The sequence below is a fragment of the Peromyscus maniculatus genome, chromosome 1 (genome assembly GCF_049852395.1).
Source record: "Peromyscus maniculatus bairdii isolate BWxNUB_F1_BW_parent chromosome 1, HU_Pman_BW_mat_3.1, whole genome shotgun sequence".
In the NCBI taxonomy this organism is placed as follows: Eukaryota; Metazoa; Chordata; class Mammalia; order Rodentia; family Cricetidae; genus Peromyscus; species Peromyscus maniculatus.
In genome coordinates, this window is record NC_134852.1 from 179,297,272 (window position 1) to 179,319,813 (window position 22,542).

Sequence of the window (22,542 nt, forward strand, 5' to 3'; positions counted from 1 at the left end):
GTTCTGTCTCTCCTTCATGCAAGGGATTGAAGAAGTGATCTCCCAGCTTTCTCCTCTGCCCTCCTACACCCCATCCCCTCCTCCCATTATGTACTCTTTCTCTGGAACCATAAGAAATGGTTCTTTCTTCTATCAGTTGTCTTGGCCATGGTAGTTCACCACTGCAGTGGGAAAATATCTAATAAAGTAAATAATAATACAAAAACGACATGAAGTTGGAAGGGGTAATGTTGTGGGGACAAAGTGAGGGGAATTGGGGAGGGGGTAGATATGATCATATATCATTGCATTCTTGTATGTAATTCTCAAAAAACAGGGAATGGATGCAACAGTGGTGTAAAGCTTGTGGAAATAATCAGCCAATATCTGATTTAAGTTAAGGCCCACTCCATGAAATAGAACCCATACCCAACACTGCTTGGGTGGCTAAGAGCCAGAGACTAGATAGGTCAGGGACCTGGGGGAAAACCAAATACTACTGTTTTGCTAAGAGAACATAGCAATAAAATGGCTCCTAAGGACATCCTGCTATACTCAGATTGGTGCCTTGCTCAGCTCTCTCCAGAAGCTTCCTCCTGCAGCAGATGGGAACAAATACAGAGACCCACATCCAGACAATGTACAGAGAGTTCAAGACTTTGGAACATTCAGCCCTAAAGTGATTGTCTCCATCAAATCCCTCCCCTCAGGACTCAGGGAACTCACAGAAGAGGAGGTAGAAAGAATGTAAGAGCCAGAAGAGATGGAGGACACCAAGGAATCAAGGTCTTCTAGACACAAGACTGGAGCTCATATGAATAACAGAGACTGTGGCAGCATGCACAGAGCCTGCATGAGTCTGCACCAGATGAGGTCCTAGAGAAAAGGAGAGGTGGGCACATGCCCTCATCCCTAACCTAAAAGCTCTCTGCAATTGATAGCCACTTGCAAATGAAAGATTAGTTTCCTCTGAGGGAGACTCATTGAGATTCCATTCTGAGGAGTCGGCTCCATGCCCAGCAGTACATGGCCAACACAAAACTATCTCAGTGGCATCTTTGGAGGTTCTTTGTCTCATAATGTTAAGTCGGGGCAATCTTTTTTCTACCTTATAGGTCCTTTGCGAATCTATTACGGCTCCTGGTTTTGTGTTTTTATGGAATGTTGGTGTGTGCGAATGTGTGTGTCTCTGCTCTTTTTTTGGTCATTTTGTTGTATTCTTCTTTGTCTGTTTTCATTTGTCTTATTTTATTATCATTCCCTAGATGCCTGTTTGCTTTCTAAGGAGAGACAGAAAGGGTGTGCATTTGGATGGGAGAGGAGGTGAGGAGGAACTGGGAGGAGTGGGGGGGGAACCATTAGACCATATTGTGTGGGGGAAAAAATCTATTTCTGATAAAAGAAAAATAATTCTAGAGGATCTAAACAAAGGGTCATAAACTGACTAGTCACAATGTCAGCTTTTTGCTGTCGTTACTGCTCACAGTGGGTTTTCTGAGGGCAGAAGCTTCGATCTCAAACTTAAATGATGAAGACAGAGGCGTCCATATTCTCTAGCTAATTCAGTTGATTTTACCTCACTCAGCACACATACCCTAAGCACTTCCCCAGGGCAAGGCTGACCGACATTTTTATTAGCAATAATCTCTGCCTTCTTCTGATTATCTGGAGATTTAAGACCACATAATCACCCTCCACGTCAGAGGGGTGGGGGAAGAACTGGCTAAGAGGCCCCAAATCCCTCCTAACACTTGCTTCTTCCCTATCAGCAAGATTAGGGCACTCAAGCCTCTCTGCCGCTGGTGTTCAGATCTGGCAGGCTAGCCTGGGCTTTTTCAGGCCAGAAAGAACAGCTTTGAGGGTAATGCCTGGGGCCCCTGGTAGGCTGGTCTCTCTGAGACAGTGCAGGGCACGCTATCTGTCCTTCCACCGGCGGTAAGCAGACCAGGGACCGCAGACAAGCAGGAGCCACAGGCAAGTGGCCTGACTCCCACAGCCATGCTGAAACAGAACAACGAGAGGAGACCATCCCTGAGCTACAAGCCTTGGACTATTCCAGAGACCGAGGAGGTGCCCAGCACCAGGAGCAACCAACATCGCAGGAGCATCTGCTCCTTGGGAGCCCGCACTGGCTCTCAGGCCAGCATCACACCACCGTGGACCTACAATTACTACATTGAGGAAGATGAGGACGGCGGGGAGGAGGAAGAGGACTGGAAGGATGACCTTGCGGAGCAGAACCAGCAGCCGGAGTGCCCCACGGCCCCTCTGGATGGCCATACTGACACTCCAGCCCAGCTCTCCACGCTGAAAGTGAACGTAGGCGGCCACAGCTACCAGCTGGAATGCTACGAGCTAGCCAACTACCCCAAAACGCGTCTGGGCCGTCTGGTCACCTCCACCAGCCGCAGCTGCCAGCTGGGCCTGTGCGACGATTACGAGGCACAGACAGATGAGTACTTCTTTGACCGTGACCCCGCGGTCTTCCAGCTCATCTATAATTTCTACATATCCGGGGTGCTGCTGGTGAGAGATGAGCTGTGTCCCCGCAGCTTCCTGGAGGAGCTAGGCTACTGGGGCGTAAGGCTCAAGTACACACCACGCTGTTGTCGCATCTGCTTTGAGGAGCGGAGGGATGAACTGAGCGAGCAGCTCAAGATCCAGCGGGAGCTGCGTGCACAGGCACAGGCCGAGGAGGCCGAGGAGCTCTTCCGGGACATGCGCTTCTATGGGCCACAGCGTCGCCGCCTCTGGAACCTCATGGAGAAGCCCTTTTCCTCGGTGGCCGCCAAGGTCATGGGGGTGGCCTCCAACCTCTTCGTGCTCATCTCCGTGGTGGCCCTGGCGCTCAACACAGTGGAGGAGATGCAGCACCAGGCCGAGCAGGGCACAGGTGGTGGGGACCCGAGGCCCATCCTGGAGCTCGTGGAGATGCTATGTGTGGCTTTCTTCACCCTGGAGTTCCTGCTGCGCCTCGCCTCCACCCCCAACCTGCGACGCTTCGCGCGCAGCGCCCTCAACCTGGTGGACTTGGTGGCCATTCTGCCCTTCTACCTGCAGCTGCTGCTTGAGTGCTTCACGAGCGAGGACCAGAGGGGTGGCAAAGGTTCCCCGATGGAACATGACCTGGAGACCGTGGGGCGCGTGGGCAAGGTGGGCCAGGTGCTGCGCATCATGCGCCTCATGCGCATCTTCCGCATCCTCAAGCTGGCACGCCACTCCACCGGGTTGCGTGCCTTTGGCTTCACGCTGCGCCAGTGCTACCAGCAGGTGGGCTGCCTGATGCTCTTCATCACTATGGGCATCTTCTCCTTCTCCGCAGCTGTCTACTCGGTAGAGCACGATGTGCCTGGCACCAACTTCACCAGCATCCTCCATGCCTGGTGGTGGGCTGCGGTGAGTACTATGGCGCTTGCACTTCTTCATCCTTTCTCCCAGGACGACACACTCCGCCCCTCCCTTTCCTTGGTCAAGCCTTGGCGAGCTTGTCTCTTGACCTTTCCTGGTCTGGCTAAAGGATAGTGCACCTCTGCACCACATGGCTGCCTCCAACACAACCTGAACAGATGTTTTAAAGTTGGAACATCAAGATTGTTGTTTACTAACTCAATTTTACATGGTCCTAAGGATTTTCAAATCCAGGTTTGATCTGAAAGTCCTTAACAGGGAGCTGATGAGGTGTTGCATGAATCCTGTAATCCCTGCACTTGGGAGGTGGAGCGAGGAGGGTCAGGAATTCAAGGCCAGCTTTGGCCAGCTTAGGTTACTTGAGGCCCTCCCACTTCAAAGGGAGAGAGAGAGAGAGAGAGAGAGAGAGAGAGAGAGAGAGAGAGAGAGAGAGAGAGAGAGAGAACAACAAAAGCAAAACCTGAAGAAGAAGAAAAAAGAAATCTTTGGCAGGCAGAATTTAAGAAAAGTGAAAAATGATTCATATTTTGTGGACACAATAGGCCTCCTCATTGCCCAGTGGCCACTTATTGGACACTTAGCATCCTAAATGATTTATAAAGCTGATTTTACTTAAACATCACAAAGAAATGGCTGTTGTCACCCTCTTTTTAAGAGGACAAGTAAGAAGTAGCTTCAGTGTTTGAAGGACACTATAGATATGTTGGGGGTAGGGGTAAGATTTGGCTGAACAATGTTGACCCTGACTGAGACCTTACTGCCTCTTGTTCTAGTTAAGTCTGAGTGTGGAAAGATGCATCTAACTTCTAACTACACTGCAGTTCTTCCAGGATAGAGTGTAATTGTCCCATTTTATAACCAGAGGCACGGGGGTCCAGAGAGTGTGGGGGTAGGCGCACAGCTGGAGGTGATCCCCAGGGATAAAATGTAAGTCCGTCCTTCTCTAACTTCCACGCCCTTTCCTTGCCCTGCCACTGGGCCTTGCAAGCTTTCGGTCATTGTCACACCTTGCCTAATGTGACTGTTAATATACTTGTTATTCTTATCACTGTTTTGAATACTCGACTCTTTATAGTAACCTATACCATTTACTTAAAATGCCTATTTCTGGTATACTAGATAAATCCCTGAAGGATACTAACCACCTCACCTCAGATCAGTGAGTAAACTTGCTGGTATGAGGAAGAATTGAATAGCTTCTTCGTTTTTCTCCTTTAAAGCAGATGCTAATGCAAATGAGAGCAGATGTTTATGACATTAACATTGACGATGTCAGCACACAATCCAGTACAAAATTCTGAGATAAACCTAACCCCAGGGCCACTGACGGAGCACGACATCAGGATGGGAGACTCAGAAGGGGCTAGCCTCCAGGATCCCAGCAATTAACCATGATTCCGGGTAGCCGACCGGGAGATTTCAGGCCACCATTCACTTTCCTCATCCCCATGTCTCTACAAGAAGAAGCTGGACTTGCAGTCCCCTGCAGCTCACTGGGTCTTCCTTCCCTTTCAAGCTGAAAGTGAGGGTGCTGTTAGGCTCTTCTGAGCAAGCTTGCCAGAGGCTGCTGCTCTGATCAGATTCCAAGTGTTGAAAGGTCATCTCCATAGTAGATAAACCGTGTGTACAGATGGAGTTCTTGGAGGATGATTTGTCCCCAGCAAATGACATTTACTTTAAAGGTGACTAAAGTGGAAATGCAAACAGCAAATCCACATGCTGACAATATAATACAAAGGTTTTTATTTATTTATTTCTATTGCAAGTACATTGGTTTGCCGGTATGAGGGCGTTGGATTCCTTGGAACTGGAATTACAGACAGTTGTGAGCTGCCACATGGGTGCTGGCAATTGAACCCGGGCTCTTTGGAAGAGCAGCAGTGCTCTTAACCCCTGAGCCATCTCTCCAGCCCCATAATACAAAGTTTTAAAGTCAAATTTTTATTCAGCCAAAGATCTTAAAAGGCTATGGTGAACAGGCCATGGCACTATGAGGCTTCCAACTCATTTTAGCCCACAATATTTGTGCTATATAAATACTTCTAGTAGACCTATTAATACTGAATTTTTAACTTTAAAATATTTTTGATGTTAATGCTCATTGATCACTTAATTTCCTGTGCTAATTAATGCCAAGTGAAGCTTGTTCTCTTCTGGTAATAAGTTTATTTTATTCAGAATCAGTAATTTTTTTAAAAAAAAATTCACAACAAAAGTTAAATCACCATTGACTTTTTTTAATCTGTGAAATAGTTTACCTATTATTGTTTTAATCAATGTGAGGGGTTTGGAGTATAGAGCCCTTATCTTTATCAAACACGGTTTTTACAAACCAAATCTCACATATTCTGACCTCCCCATTCAACCTACCTTACCCCCTACCAGTGACCTTTATCCAGTTTGTTCTGAGATTTATACAGGACAAATCATTATGAAGTGCACAAGTGACTGATAACTTGTGTTTTCTCCCCAGGCAAACCTAAGAACCCAGTAGGAACAATTTCCTTGATTATTCTAGGACTGTGGCGTTCCTCAGAACTGATGCTATAAGCTCAGCTCTTTTTGGTACTTTGATTATCTTGCATGTTATGTACTTAGACATTTTATTATCAGAGAGCAAGGAGGAAAGAACACCATGAAATGATAAACACAAAGTGTCCTGGTACTTAGACATAGTTGTAAAGTGAGAAGATGTAAAATAACCCACAAAAATCCATCTTCCTCCCTGAGGACATGCAGTATGCCAGGTCATATTCTAAACACTAAGCATTGAATGATGGGTGGAGGGTATCTTTCCATTATGATGCTTACATTTTAGTGCAGAAAGAAACGTAATCATTTCTAATATTGGTATGAGAAAACATGGGATAGCAGGATAGAGAGCAGTTGGGATGGCAGAATTTATTTTTGATGGTATAGCAGAAATGTCATGTTGGAGATGAGATGACCTTGAGATCAAGTTTGAACCATGAGAAGAAATTCACTTAAATCTACATAACTAAACAGGCATAAGAAGGTGAGAAGTGGGATTTTGACCATAGGTAACATGTTACTCTGTATGCTAATTAAAAATTTAAATAAATAAAAAAAGAGGTGGGATTTTAAAAGTAACTGGCCCACAAGTATTTTATTGAGCACATATACTTTTTCCTAAAACCTTGAGCACAACCCCCAAATACATACACATTTGCTTGTTTACAAATGATGTATAAGTTACAAGTTACTGCCACAGCAATGGCATATCACAACCCCTGCCAACACTGCCTGACTTAAAGAATCAAGCATTCATTTAGTGCATGAATATATAAGTGAGCCACTAAATCTAGGCATGGTTGTGCATGCTTTTAATTCTAGCCTTTAGGAGGCAAAACCAGGCAGATCTCTATGAGACTGAAGCCACCCTGGTCTACATAGCAAGTTCCAGGCCCACTAGGACTGCACAGTGAGATCTTGCCCCAGTAAATAAATAAATAAACAAATAAATAAATAAGTAAATGCCTGTGAGCAACTAATCTGGTCTGTTTAAACTACAAGTTCTTTTCATCTGGTACCCCTCACTCTCATGTCTGACGGCCCAGCTGGATTAAAGATGGTATAAAGATAAAAGGAGGAAGCTGGGCTCCATGTCCCTTGTACTTCTACAGGCCTGTCTCTTGGCTGTGGCAAGGGTCAGGAGAGAGAGTACAGACCTAACTATGCAAGCACTGCATCATATCACTTCTGTTCATATTTGCTCAACTTGGTGAATTGTAGGTATCAGCTCGACCCAAAGCAAGTCACATGACCATACTCAAGCAAGGGTCAGGGCAGGGCAGGAAAGTGCAAAAGCTTTGTGGGACTTATAGAAAATACCTTGGTGGCAGGGAGGTAAGTTAGATCTAATAAAAAAAAAATCATCCTACTCTAGTAATATATTACTGCTCAAATATATTATACCCATACACTCACATATTGAAATGTCAAGGTGAAGTAAAAAGAAATATGATAGATATTTTCTTTTCCTTTTTTCTTTTCATTTGGCACAGGGTCCCACAGTGTAACTCTGGCTGACCTGGAACTCACTAATAGACCAGGAGGACCTTGAACTCATAGAGATCCCTGCCTCTGCCTCCCAAATGCTAGGGTTAAAGGTATGTGCTCCCACACCTGGCTATGACTGATAGAATCTTATGCTACTCACATGAGACACAGATTCTCCGACTCATTCTCCTAGGTATTGTTTGTTCCTTACCAGAACTTAGAGAAAAACTTGCAAGCTGATCTGCTTTTAATATCATCCCTCTCCCTAATGCCAAGGATCCTTCAACCCTCTGTAATTCAAGTGGGAGTTTTAAAAGAAATAAGTCACTTCTGTTATTGTGAAAATTTTTCACTGTGGTGTAGCCATTATACATGCAAGAACAAATCCCCTGTGGAGCCTTACCTCTGCAATTGCTTATGTATGTAAGATAGACCCTTCTCATCTGCCAAATGCTGGTTATTTGTGAGCACTCATGTAATAAGAAACACATGTAACATACTAGCCTGTAAGTCTGTAATAAGTAGAAGCTACCACATCTATCTATCTGATAGTCTTTATCGCATGGAAGCAATAACCTTTGATTCCAGATGCATTTTAGGAGAAATTAAACCAGGAATGATCCCTTCTTTACTGGTGGGGGGGGGGGATTGTGAGACTTAATAAGGGCAAGCTTCTGAGTATGTAGATCAGCAAGCCATGCCTGAAACAGTGCCAGCCATGTAGGGGTTTTCAGGGTTACCCAATTGGTAAATACATCCTATGGGCCAACAACGATAACTCTGTGATGAAACTGTAACCATCAGCCTCCTGAGTGGGTTTGTTTTCAAGTAAAAAGGCCAGTTAGATTGTCAACAAACCACTTCCTTTGGACTCTTCCAGAAAAATTAAAGTTGTAGGAGTCAAAGAGGAAACTATGGCATAAACCCATCACTTCTAAAACTCTCCTAAAAGGAAACCTGTCTTAGGCTGGGGCACCAGATAGTTGTGCCCCACAGAGCTGGCTCTCCCTCTTTGCTTTCCTAAATGATAGTATCATTTCCTTGAAAATAGTTGGTCTTTGGAAGATCACTGAAATTTATTTTAATTGAGTGCTTGGAAACAACACATATGTGAAGTGAATTGGGGTACAGTCAGGAAAATGGAAATCAAGGTGAGGATTTGATGAGAAAAAAGATGTGCGGTTATTAGGAGGGTAAAAGAAAAAAAGTAGCAAATGGAGAGAACAACTATTGGCCTTAGAACAGGAAGAACAGATGGGAGATGGTAGTGTTATCAGACTTGGGCCTGCAGAGGAGGGCCATGTGGAGTTAGTGCACGGATCTACAAGGTGGCGCCTTGAGGCTGGTGCTGGGAGGACAGAGAGGTTCAAACTATCTGAGTCATATGATGATGATGGAAATCGGAGTCAATCACAGAGATCCTCCTACCTCCTTCCTACCTCCCAGTCTCCCAAATGTGCCTCTGCTCTGAAAAACAGCCAATAAGGGAAACTGGGAAATGTAGGCTGTAGAATCCCAGGTGGAGAATTAAAGAAAAGGACACCAGGCTTGGGACTGAACTGGACTACCTGTAATATCTGGTACAGAAAAGTATTGAAGTTCTAGCTTGTTCAGAAACAGTTATAAATGAGGCAACAGCTCAAAGACACCGGTTTTGTTTTTTTGTTTTTGTTTGTCTGTTTGTTTATTTGTTTTGTATCTCAGGGGCCGCTTTTATGTCTTTAAAGCTTGTTTCTCCTCTTGTTCAAGATGACTTCAGTGGAATGTGAGTGAGCATCCAAGGGATGGAGAGGTGTTTAATAAGCTGGAGATGCACAGGGCATCTTTATTGGCTGCCTCTGTGTGGGTAGATTGCTGGACCTGCATCTGTGGTTTGCCTTAGCTTGGGCCAATCTCCTCCCTTCTGTACCACTTACACTCATGTTAAAACTGTAGCATACCCTAACATCCAAATGAGAGTCATTGTTCAGAGTGTTAATCTTATTCTTTCTACAAAATACTTTGAGGAATTGCCCCCAGATTGATTGCATTCAGTATTTGACGTAGGCAACTGACATCAAGATTAATTATCAGGATGGGTACAGCAACTTGTACCTATCTGAATTGTTTCATTAGATTATAATCCTAGAGGAAATCTTTTCAAAAAAGAAATATTTGTTGCAACAGTAGCATGGATAAATAGCCTTTGAAGGACAACATATACTGTTGAGCATAGTTTTAAGAAGAAAAACAGCCTTTACTGGCTCTCTTCTTTGGGAAAGCCCAAAGGGCTACTAATTATTTTCTTAATTAGGTTTATTTCCTGGAATCATACTTCCTAGATGCATGAACTACTGGCTGCCAAGACATTTTATCTATTCCCTATTTTTCATGAGGGAAACAAACATTGTTTGTTGAAGGAGAAATTCAAGTGTGATATTCCTGTCTCAGAGGAAACCCTGATGCTTGTCTGAACAGTGGTTGGCAGGCCAGGATTTGTTGATTAATGAGGGAGCTGTCATGGGACAGTCACGTTCTGAGTCTTGAAACACAAAAGTAGGGGAAAGCTGTAAGTTTTCAGTAGCATGGTCAGCTTCCAGTTTAAGACTGATTAAATAACCAGTTTTGCTAGATTTTTGGATGAATTGCAGACACTTTGGTTCCATTTCCAAGCTCATCTTCTGCTAATGGGAGAACTCACTCTGTAAGGTCATTTGGTCAGTCTGGCGTCTTCTGTGTTAATACCATCTATGGAGGTGTGATATATGCTATGTAATCTACAGAAACTTCCCTAAGCCAAGAAATCCTAAGTACTACCCCGAAGCAAGGGACAACACAAGATTACAAACTAGGCATAGGGGCACACACCTTTAATTCCAGAATTTGGAAGACAGAGGCAGGTGAATCTCTGTGAGTTCTAGGCCAGCCTGCTCCACATAGTGAGTTCCAGAACAGCCAGAGCTACATAGTGCGACTCTGTCTCAAAAAATAAATAAATAAAAAAGAACAAGGTTACATATTGCATAAAATTATCCTCAAAACAGACAGCAAAACAACTCTATATTTTTGAACATATTCTTAGGGACCAGATCCACATAGCCTCCCAGCAAGAGAGGTGTCTTCTCTGAAACTAGAGATCCAAGATACTCAAGATTTTTCATACCTAATTATGTATTTCAGATATTTTTGTTTAAGGCAAAACAATTTGCTTTTGACTTTTCACTCAAATTTTATGCAAAAAGATAAAAATATTGTAATTATATTATCATATCCAAAATAAAAGAAAAATAAGAAATAAAATGAAAAGGTCCTGATACTTTATGGGAAACAAAACTTAAAGAAAGTAAGTTTGGTGGTGATGCTAAGCCAGTATAGGAATTAATCAAAAGCTTAATAACAGCCCTGTGGATTAATCACTTCCTTTCCTCTCTGTCTCCCCAGCCCTTTCCTCACTGTTGGACCCTTGTGTGTCTGGCTGACGGCAGGGCCTCTCCTTTGGGGATGTGTCATGTTCTAAAACTACCCCTTCCTATCATCACTTGTCTCGGTCACCAAACTCTCTTCAGTGGCCTCCACAAAAAAGTCAGTGACTGCATGGTCATCCTGGAGTGCAAGTGATGGTGTTTGTGATAGATGAAAAGTACAGCTTGGCTTGCACACGTGGAAAGAGGTCTGACTCTGGTATGGCCAGGGACAAGACCTATATGCAGACACACTGGCAGATGTGGAGATGAACTGAAGTGTAACTTGGTCTCTGCTGTTCCTTATGTTTTTATCCAGAGTGTGGGAAAGGAATATCCTCTACCAAAGCCATGGGAAATGCTGCCCTGAAATCTCCCTCACCCAGAATTTAGCCAAAGTCTGGAGGGTCCTGTTTCTACAGTTTGTAGGTCTATTAGACAAAAGAGGTCAAGTTCCTGGTGGAGAATTACTCCATAAGTGTTTGTGTTTGCTTCTCTTCAGCTGGGGCTAGCTCTAAGAGGGGGCCCCTCAGGTCTTCCTCAGGCATATGCTCCCACAGCCTGAGGATAGGGACACCTTCGATTCCTATTACAATCATACCAAGTAGGTACTATTATTATCTCCGTATGTCAAAAATAGAAACTGAGGCAGAGAGAATTTAACTGCTTTGCCCAAAACTCACACAACTGTGAAGTAGGTTCAGACCCAGGAAGTCATGTGTGGTCCTTTGCTGTGGGATAATGCTTTTGTACACTGGTTTAATAAAACACTGATTGGCCAGTAGCCAGGCAGGAAGTATAGGCAGGATAAGCAGATGAGGAGAATTCTGGGAAGAGGAAGGCTGAGTTGGGAGAAGCCAGCCCACCGTCCAGGTATTAGCATGTAATGGCACACAGGTAAAGCCACGGAACATGTGGTGACATATAGATTAACAGAAATGAGCTGAGTTTAAGTGTAAGTGCTAGTCAATAGTTAGCCTTAGCTAATGGCCAAGCAGTTATAAATAATATTAAGCCTCTGTGTGATTATTTTATAAGCAGACCATGGGACTGCAGGGCCCAGGCAGGACCGGAGAAACTTCTAGCTACAGTCCTTCTTTTTTTGGTTTTTTGATTTTTTGGTTTTGGTTTTTGGTTTTTCGAGACAGGGTTTCTCTGTATAGCTTTGGTGCCTGTCCTGGATCTCGCTCTGTAGACCAGGCTGGCCTCAAACTCACAGAGATCCGCCTGGCTCTGCCTCCCAAGTGCTGAAATTAAAGGCGTGCGCCACCGCCACCCAGCCCAGTCCTTATTTCTCTAACCCTGACAACGTCATCCTACCTCTGTCATGCTTGCTTGTGTTCCTCTGCCATGGGAAAAGGGAGTTCTCTTGACAGAGATGGAGCAGTGAGCCTTGGGACCTGTCCTTCCTTGGAGCACAGCTTTCCTTTTCCGTGGCTCTTATCAGTGCCAGCTTTGCCCAGCTGGCTCATTTCTCCATTTCATTCCAATCAATCAACCACATTTGGAAGTTCAAACTAACCCTTGCGTCATCAGCCCAACAGTGCTTACGTTTCTGAGCCAAAGGCCATCTCAGTGTGGCAAGGGAGTGACTGTATAATTACTGCCATCTGTTGGAAGACCAGGACAACCATCACAGAAATCCGTGGAGCCACATGCACCCCTGGAGCTGGCAAGAGGATGTTTTTACTACAGTAAGCAACAGCCCTGCTTCAGAGGCTCCCAGTGACTTAGTCTGGGGACCAACGGAAGCACATGAGGCATAAAGACAGTCCCCAGGGGGCTTCCCCAGAGTTTTCTCTGGCTATACTAATTGATAACTAGTCCCATGGGAATCTGCATTTTAAACAGGAAGCTTGTTAACCTAAATAAATCTCTAATTAGTGAGATTTAAAACAGTGTGTCAAGAATGATGAAAGGAATTTCATGAAGGGTGAACGTAAGGTCTTCTAAAGGTCCCTTCACAAAGTAATGAGTGTGTTTCTCTAGATGAGTACAATTACAGCAGCTCCATTAAAAAATAGAACTACACAGCAGCTCTGAGCAATGTTATCATTGTCTCCTTTTAAAGATGAGGGGAGTATAATGGAGTGTTCATTGCCCTGGGTGCCTGATACTGTGCCCACTGCTTTGTGTATAGCTCTATAGACCTCTGAGAGATGGTCCAGCATCTGAATGTATGTCCCAAGACCTACCAGCTGGGAAGGGTCAGTCTGGACTTGAACACTATTCTGATTGCCTCTAAGCTCAGGATTTTTCTCAGACACTCATGATGAAGGTGACTCCAGGGAGTCCTCCTGTCCTAACACAGCCTGGAAGAGGTGTGGAAACAAAGACAATTACTGAACACGTTCTATGACAGGAATTCAACATATGTTACATCATGCTTGTTCCTACAGCTCTTTAAAGTGGATCATGTCTCCCTGTGCTGCATATAAAAACATTGATGTGTCATAGTCAGGATTTAAACTAGCCGTTCAGCTCCACAGCTTGCATTCTTTCCACAGTCCTTCAGGTCCCTCTGAAAGCTGGCTCCCTGGGAGCTCTTAACAGTTATGTATAGGGTGACAAGGCTCTTTACTGCAGGCTGCTCTCCCTTTCTCTTCCTTCTTTGGGCTAACCTTTCCATCCTGCTTTCCTTTTTTACAGGTAAGCATTTCCACCGTGGGCTATGGAGACATGTACCCAGAGACCCACCTGGGCAGGCTTTTTGCCTTCCTCTGCATCGCTTTTGGCATTATTCTCAATGGGATGCCCATTTCCATCCTCTACAACAAGTTCTCCGATTACTACAGCAAGCTCAAAGCCTACGAGTACACCGCCATCCGTAGGGAGCGGGGAAAGGTGGACTTTATGAAGAGAGCCACCAAGAAGATGGCTGAATGTTTATCTGGAAGCAACACATAGCCCACCACAAGGCATGAGAATTAACACTTCATTGGGACCCAAGGCTGCTAGACCCCAAGAACTTCAAAGCTTCATTGCTTCTTTTAAAATTATGGTCCCCTCTGGCAGCAAAGGGGCATGTGAAGCCGGCACACTCAAAGAGTGTTCGGTTCAAAGTTCTAACTCTAGGAACGCTCATTTGGGTGCAAACTCAAAATGCCTCACATTGCTTTGTAACTGGATTGTGTTTATGTATGACGTTGGCACTGGAAATGGCTCCATGGAGCAACATTTTAGCTGTCTCTTTTAGCTTTTCATGGCATCCAGCTCAATATGTATTTTTAGACTTGAATTGACTGGAGATGAGGTTTCCTAGTTCAAGGAGGGGGGGGGGCTCTTAATTTTCCAGACAATGGAGTGTTACAGCAGGAGCTCTGTAAGCTTTGGAGTCAGACCAACCTCTCAGCCAGGACCCCAGATCTACCAGCTCGGAGATTTATGGGAACTTACTTCAACCCTCTGAGCCTCGGTCTCTTTAACTGTGAGATGTACAAAGTCACACTTACCTCTTAATCTGAGTGTTGGGATTGGAGATAACACTTGTACATGCTCAATATGAGAAGGCTGTTCAAAGTGTCTGAGTGGTACTGCCTGATCATGTTCTCCACCAGTGAGTGGTTCACAACCAAAGGCAGTTTCTGTCCCCCAGGTCATGTTTGGAGATGTTCTTGATTGTCACTCTAGTGAAAGAGGACAAGGCAGGCTCCCAGCACCCAGTAGATTAGGAGCGTGGGATGCCACAGGACTGGCTCCCTACGGTGAACAGGGCAGACCCTTGCACTCCAAATTACTAGATGTCAGTGAGGCCAATGCTGAGGAACCTCTGTCTAGAATCCTATGGGAACCCAAACTTGGTCCATGAAATGTGCCTGTAATTGTGAATTTCTCCCTCCCTTGAAAGGAGCGCCCCCCCACCCCCACCCCCCACCCGTCCTCATTCATAACTCAGACTTCCATCTTCCATTCTGTTTTCCAGGAAAGGGGTAGCAAACCTGCCTTTTCAACAATTCCTGTGTGATAAACACTGAAGTCAGGACCCCTCCAGACTGAGGGTTGGCCATCAGTGCCCTCGGGTCATTTCTTTCCTTGAGGTCTTTTTTTTTTTTTTTTTTTTTTTTGGTTTTGTTTTTTGAGACAGGGTTTCTCTGTGTAGTTTTGGAGCCTGCCCTGGATCTCACTCTGTAGACCAGACTGGCCTCGAACTCACAGAGATCTGCCTGGTTCTGCCTCCTGAGTGCTGGTATTAAAGGCATGTGCCACCACCGACCTACAAGATCATGCTTTTTCATTCCTTTCTGGGTCCACAGGCCTACTGTAACTCAAAATCTTGAAATAGAGGGCCCATTTGGATGGAGAACACAGAGATTTGCCCCTGTCTTCTCAGAGTATGACTGTCCCATCTCAATCATAAGTAAGAGTAATTGTACTTTTGACAGAGGCAAGTGCTAGGGACTGTACATGTAGTTTGTAACTTCATATAACCCTCAATACATCCCTAAACTAGATGCTGTCATTTTTCTATGTAACGAGAAATGGAGGCTTAGAGAGGTTAAATGATCCACCTAGCCCCTAAAATAGTGTGACTGGGCGTTATGCCTACGTTCATCTGATGCACACGGCTCTGTTGGAATCTAAATATGTGGCTTTCATACACTATGACGTAGTGTCTGAAGGGTGGGCAAAAGTACACTGTTCTAAGATTACTACATCTAGGAGGTCAAGACATCTGTTCTGGTTGGTTCTCACTGTCAACTTGACACAACCTAGAGTCACTTGTGAGATTGCTCAGATCAGAGTGGTCTGTGACCATGGCTGTGGCTGTGACAGGCTATCTTGATTGATGATTGCAGGGAATCTTGGTCTAGTAAGTAAGTACTGGCACTTACAGATGACTATTGTTTGAGAGCCTCGCCCACTGTGGGCGACATCATCCCTAGCAGGTGGGTCTAAGCTATAGAAGAAAGCTAGATGAACATGATCCAGGGAACAAGCCAGAGAGTAAGCCAGCAAGCATCATTCCCCACATGGTTTCTGCTCCAAGCTCCTGCCTGGATTTCTCCCGATGATGAATTTCAACCTGGAAAAGTAAGATGAAATCTATCCTTCCCTCCCATGTTGTTGTTGGCCATGGTGTTTCACTACAGCGGCGGCAAATTAGAGGAGTGTTTTGCAGGGCTGTAACAGAATACTGTGGGCTGAGCAATACATAAAAATATGTATGTTTATTTCCCTCAGCTCTGCAGGTTAGAAGTCCAAGATTAAGACACAGCCAGGTTGGGTTGTGGATCAGGATGGTGCCTCCCTGGTGCATCTTAGGACTGTATCCTAACATGACAAAAGGCAAGCTCATTGACCACTGCTGCTAAGCATCTTAGGAAAGCCTCAAGTCCATCCCTCATAAAGGAGCAGGCTCATGGCTTCCTCAGCCCTAAACACCTCAGCCCCTAATGCTGCTATACTGACAATATACTTGACTCACAGAGGGAGCTGTTCAAACCAAAGCATGGGGTAAAGTTGAATTTTAGCCAAGCAATCATTTTTAATGGCAATATATCCCAAATATTGCATAGTATATACTCCTAACATTCAACTTTAACTGCAAGTCGGGCATTTTCCTTTGCTAAATCTGACAGTCCTGAACTGCTGTTTTTCAGAGGCAAAATTTCTTCATGTAGTCATGCCCATGTCCTAAGACCACACCCAAAGAGCACACCCTTCCGCCAGGGAATCATCTTTCTTTCTCGCCAACTAAAAAGAGGAGGGCTTTTGAATCAGTCTCCTTGCCAGAAGTAATCCTGTGAGCCAAGTCAGCTCATATATCCACCTAACACAACGGATAAGGCAGCCGCCCTGAGACAGGAGTAGGGGTGCATGGGGGCGGGGGGTGAATGGAGGGTGCTAATGACAAGCTGGGATTTTCCAGGTCCCTGGGATCTAGTCAATAGCAACAGGCCTCCTCTCAGTCTCACTGGCCACATCTGTTCAGACAGCTGTGCACTGCCTCCCCCTGGGAGTAAGAATGACAGGCAGAATGAAATTAACCCAGACACAAAAAAAAGAACATTTTGTGAGCAGCATCACTGTGCACCAGTCACAGGAACGTTATTTTATTTAATACTTGGGCAGCTTTACAGAGGTTTCATTGGTCACTCACAAAAGATTACACTGAGCTTGCTCTGGATGTTAAAGCTGATGTGGCAATGTATTACACAAAGTTGAACCATATGAAGTTGACATTTTCATCAAACATGACTGAATATTGGCAAATTCATTTGGCATGACCTAATAGTTATGTGGTAACAATTTTCCTCAACTTGTTCTCACATTGTTAACACGGAAATAATAGTGGTGGTTCCCTCCAGATTTTGGTGGCTGTTAAATGGCATTGTGCCCATTTCAAACTTTAGCACCCTGGCACGTGTTATATAGTAAAGAAAGGTGGGCCCTCCTCTCTCTCTTCTTCTTCATCAACAACATCATTTCTATTTTGTGGCTACACAAGAGAACAGTACAAACTCAGCCAATGCCTTCTGTCTTCAAGGAGAGGAGCTGTGCTCTGTAGGGCTCAGGGATGGACCTAACTCAGACAACCGAGAATGGAAAAAGGGGTTGACACAGAGACACATGCACAGAACCCTGGGATCGGATAGGCCAGGCACTCTGATGGAGGCACAGTAACCCAGAGACTCAGCACATTTCTCTTATACATCTGAATTAGGGTGACAGGTTTGCTGTCTACGGCTGAACAAGGAGGCAGATCTGCTGGGCACAGTGGAACACGGAGGTGGCCGGGTTAGCTAGTCTCAGTAGAAGGACTGGGAGAGAGCAGTCTCAGGCTGTATACGTTCAGGAGGAAGCTGCAGTGGAAACTTTTTGTACACGCTGTCGACATTCGCACAAAGACCGGGGAAAGGCTTGACCATTCTGGTGAGTCTGAGACATTGGGGTCCATGATGGGACCATGCTCATGTCAAACATCACACATTCACTTAGGACTCCCCTACTCCCCAGAGACAGGCTCTCGAGCAGTGGTTCTCACCCTTCCTAACACTGTGACCCTTTAATACAGTTCCTCATGTTGTGGTGACCACCCCCCAATGATAAAATTATTTTCATTACTAATTCATTTTGTGATTTTGTAATTTTGCCGCCGTTGTGAATCATAACGTAAATATCCAATATGCAGGATATCTGATGTGCAGACCTCCAAAGGGGTCATGGCCAACAAGTTGAGAATAGCTGCTCTAGAGCAAGCCAGCTTTTCACCATTCTGGGCTGTGCCCAAGGTCCCAGGCCAGTGTATTCTGGAACTTTCTATAGAGATGAAGACACAGAGCTGTGCCTCATACAGTGACCACTAGCTAGTTCACAGCTGCTGCCCCCGTTCTACCTCAAGAGAAAAAAAAATGTTTGCAAGAAACTTTCCTTCAAGTTAAAGGAGACTTTCGTTTATCACTGACAAAAAACAAACAAACAATAAAACAATGCTATTCTAAAGATTTTAGATCAAGGAAAATGGATTGAAATACTATTGGCCTCTAAATGCTAGTGACAGGTGAAGCATCATCCTAATTAGTCTTATCAATAGAAACCAAGAGTTGAATATCAGGGTAATAACCTGAAAGATCTAAGAAGCAGAGCAGCAGCTTCTTACTTAATATTCAGTCATGTTTGATGAAAACTACCTCTACAAATCCTCAGATTGGAAAGAGGGCCCCGAGATCCTATCTCCACCCACTTTATATTCCTGTCTCCATCTCCCGATTATGCATGGACTAAAGGCATGAGCCTCCCAAGTGCTGGGATCAAAGGTGTGAGCCACCACCACCTGCCTCTATGGCTAACTAGTGGCTAGCCCCACCCTCTGATCTCCAGGCAAGCTTTGTCAGAACACACAAAAATATCACACAACAGACATGTGCATCCCAGAACAAGAAGAATGTGGTACATAGCCCAGTGTTCCTCTCTCTTCCTATTCTATGGTAACATCTCTGATATTATGTCACACAGTCCTAAATGGTCTTATAATAAAAACATGGAACCAGATATTGGGGCAAATGCTGAAAGATCAGAGGAAACAAGCCACAGCCACTTCTTATCTCGCCAGCTACTAAGCCGAAAAGAGAAGACCCTGTCTCCACGAATCCTCAGACTGAATGCCTCTGGGTCCTCAGCCGAAAGGGGCTGACTTCTGTCTCCTGCCTTATGTTCCTTTCTCTGCCCAGCTGTATCACTTCCTGTCTCAACCTTCCTAGTGCTAGGATTAAAGGCGTGTGACTCCCAAGTACTGGGATTAAAGGTGTGTGCCACAACTGCCTGGCTGTTTCTCTTTTAAACTGGATCAATCTCATGTAGTCCAGAGCAACTTTGAACTCACAGATATCCAGACAGAGCTCTGCCTCCTGAGTGCTAGGATTAAAGGTGTGTGCCACCACTGCCTGACCTCTGTGGCTAACTCTGTGGCTGTCTCTGTCCTCTGATCTTCAGGCAAATTTTATCAGAGTACAACAAACTATCACCACGGTATTATTTACTCTTCCCTGCCTAGCTGTGTGGCCACAGAGGTCTGTCTCCAAGTCTGAATAGCCAGATTCCAAGCCCTCTGCCAGGATGTCAGAGAGGAGAGGAGAAAAGCTGAGTTCCCACAGCCATGGGTCAGCTTAGCAAGCCCTGTGTTTGCTGATAGCATTCGTGGGTTCCCTGCAAACCTTACCCCTCCTACTGCCTTCAGGCTAGGAGAAGAAGTGTTCCCTCACTGTTGCTTGTTCCCCAGTTTCTCTTGGTCCCTTCATCTTGAAGTAACCTCTGTAAACAGAATGTTTATTAAAACCGCTTCAATTATCTCCTTGAATATATCACTATTTCCAGCTGAAATCCTGGTTGATATACCTAGTGCATTTTAAGAAAAATACAGTTTGTATTCCCCAAATTGCCAGCAAAACAACATATGGCTGGGTTTTCTGTTTTGTTTTGTTTTGTTTTCTGTTTGTTTGTTTGTTGACAATTATGCCTCCCAGATTATCACTCCAGGCAACGAAACCCAGTCCTCAATTTGGAGATCAAGAGGTATATCTAGTTCCCAGATGATTGATAGAACAGGGCACTAAATGAATTAGCTCTCCTGTCAAGGGCGTCCAGCTCTGCCCTCTGCAGAGCACTTTTTTTCAGTTATTCAATCAGTTGGGTTCGCTTCGGCAAGCCCATTCCACACATACAAATAGAGTTTCATGAATATATGATAGGCATACGACCAGCTGGAATATTTGCAACTAGGAACAGAAACTCTGCTCCCCTCAGAGGTCATCAGGAAATACTCGTGGCCAGGCTCCTTCCTACCTGTGTTTGCCTTAGTTTTGCAGGCGATACCAGGCAGACAAATGCCAGCGGAGATATTTGTTTCGCATGTTGCCCTTTCCCTATATCCAGGTCGGACATTTTTAACCAGTTGTATTACTCTCTCGGAAAGCTTTCATGAGCTGTCTAGCAACTAATACTAACCTGTCTCAGGCTGTATTTGCTCTCTGACATGTTCTCAGACTTTAAAAAGTAGGAAAATGGACTAGAAATAAGTCTATTGTCTCCTAGTGCCCTGCTCCTTTTTTTGCATGATTTTCTTATTAATTCAGAAAAACTGTATGTATTACACTCATGCTATCCTTCTTTTCTGTAAGTTTTAGAAAATGACTGCCAGTTTCCATCATAATAGGGGGATTATGGCTTTCCTTCTTGGGGGTTAATTGATATATGAAAGAATCTGACACAATGTCTATCCTAGCCAAGCTGGATATGGTAGTACATGCCTGTAATCTCAGCACTCAGGAGGCTGACACAGAAGACTCAGCAGTTTTAAGTTAGTCTGAGATACATAAAATGACTCTGTGTGTGTGTGTGTGTGTAGTCCAGTTCATCATAATTCTTTTTTAATTTTTATTTTTAGTATTAAGAAATTTTTTTATTCATTTTATATACCAACCACAGATCCCCATCTCCTCCCTCCTCCTGCCCCCCAGTCTTCCCCCCAACACACCCCCATTCCCACCCCTTCCAAGGCAAGGTCTCCCACAGGGAGTCAACAGAGCCTGGTACATTCAGCTGAGGCAGGTCCAAGCCCCTGCTGCACGAGGCGTCCCACCATAGGCACTGGGCTCCAAAAAGCCCACCCATGAACCAGGGATGGATCCCAGTCCCACTGCCTGGGAGCTCCTTAACCAGTTCAAACTAAACAACTATCTCGCCTATCCAGAGGACCTAGTCTAGTCACATGGGGGCTCCACAGCTATTGGTTCACAGTTTATGCATTTCCACTAGTTTGGCTGGCCATCCCTGTACATTTTTCCATCATGATCTCCATGTCCCTTGCTCATAGAATCCCTCCTCTCTTTCATCAATTGGACTCCTGGAGTTTGGTCTGGCGCCTGGCTGTGGATCTCTGCATCTGCTTCCATCAGTTACTAGATGAGGGCTCTATGATGACAGTTAGGGTATTCACTAATCTGACTACCGGAATAGGCCAGTTCAGGCACCCTCTTGACTATTGCTAGTAGTCTAAATTCCTGTCAAGGAGTACCATCCCCTAATGACCAAGCATTCAAATAGATAAGCCTGTGGGGGCCATTCTTCTTCAAACCATTGCAGACAGATAGACACAACATGTAACAAAGCATCATCAAATTAAGAGTTTACAACATCCAACAGATATGACTAGAGGAGCCTGACTGAGAAAAAAAAATCAAAGGTAACAGCGAATCAAAGGCTCAAAACATCAGCAGAAATCAACTGTGGAAGCTGAGGCAGTCAGTTGGGCCCCTGAGTGAGTTCTCTAGCTCTTCATGAGCTTTCCACTCCCTATTCCCACTGCAAGCATTTTTATGCCACAGGGTAAATGATGGTAACCTGTGTGAGGAATGGTTTACCTTCCAGGAAACAATATTTGTATTAACCTTCTCTGCTTGCTGGTTTTTCCTCTCCCTGTTACACAGCCAGAGACCCAGCCTGCCCAGCACAGGGGTTTTAGAAGGAACAAAGGAGATCCTTCTGTGTTTCAAGAGACCGCTTTCAACAAGCTATAGCATGACAATTTACCAATATAATTTACACTAACAGATCAACCCCGGGGCTCACTGGAATGCTAACCAAGCATTCTACTAAATGAGCCGCATCTGCAACCCCTAATCTAGGTTTTGTGAGTGTGAGAACAGAAACTATGATGGAACAGCCATCAGCAGAGAGCTCTGAGGACCAAGGATGAGTAGAACCCCAGGCTGACCTCTGTTAGACATGCAGTGTAAATGAGAAACCTGTCCAGCTTGGAAGTCATTTCTCGCTGCAGTGGTAGCCTAAACCATCTTGACGGGCCCTCCACTCTGCATCTTGATGTTGTCTTCGTACATCCAGGGTAACTGAAACTTGTCTGTCACAACAGAGAAATGACCTGATGTACTTCTGTGTTCTATATGTTCATGTTCCCCAGTTCTTAGTCTCTTACATAGTGCTAGATGATAATGCTGCTTAAAAGGTTGCTGTGAGATAGTGTCTTCCAGACATGACTGGGATGCTACACACATGAAATCTAAACAATATGGTTGCCTAAACAAGACCTGCATAATGACTACACTGATCAACGTGCCAATGGGATGGATGAAATTTCACAAAGCCCCAGCACTAGATGAAGAACTCCAGGCACTCAGTGGCTGCCACGGGAGGGAAAAATCTATATTGTCTAGAAATGAACCTCCTGCTAGTTTATCCA

General features: G+C 44.8%; 1 protein-coding gene across 1 annotated transcript; it reads left to right on the forward strand.

Moving 5' to 3' along the window:
• Window positions 1–1,763: 1,763 nt before the first annotated feature.
• Window positions 1,764–13,773, forward strand: Kcnv2 (potassium voltage-gated channel modifier subfamily V member 2). The gene is made up of 2 exons (XM_006987453.4): window positions 1,764–3,375; window positions 13,497–13,773. The coding sequence occupies exons 1-2, from the start codon at window positions 1,978–1,980 to the stop codon at window positions 13,752–13,754; spliced, it is 1,656 nt and encodes a 551-aa protein (XP_006987515.3). The 5' UTR covers window positions 1,764–1,977; the 3' UTR covers window positions 13,755–13,773.
• The last annotated feature ends 8,769 nt before the right edge of the window (window positions 13,774–22,542 follow it).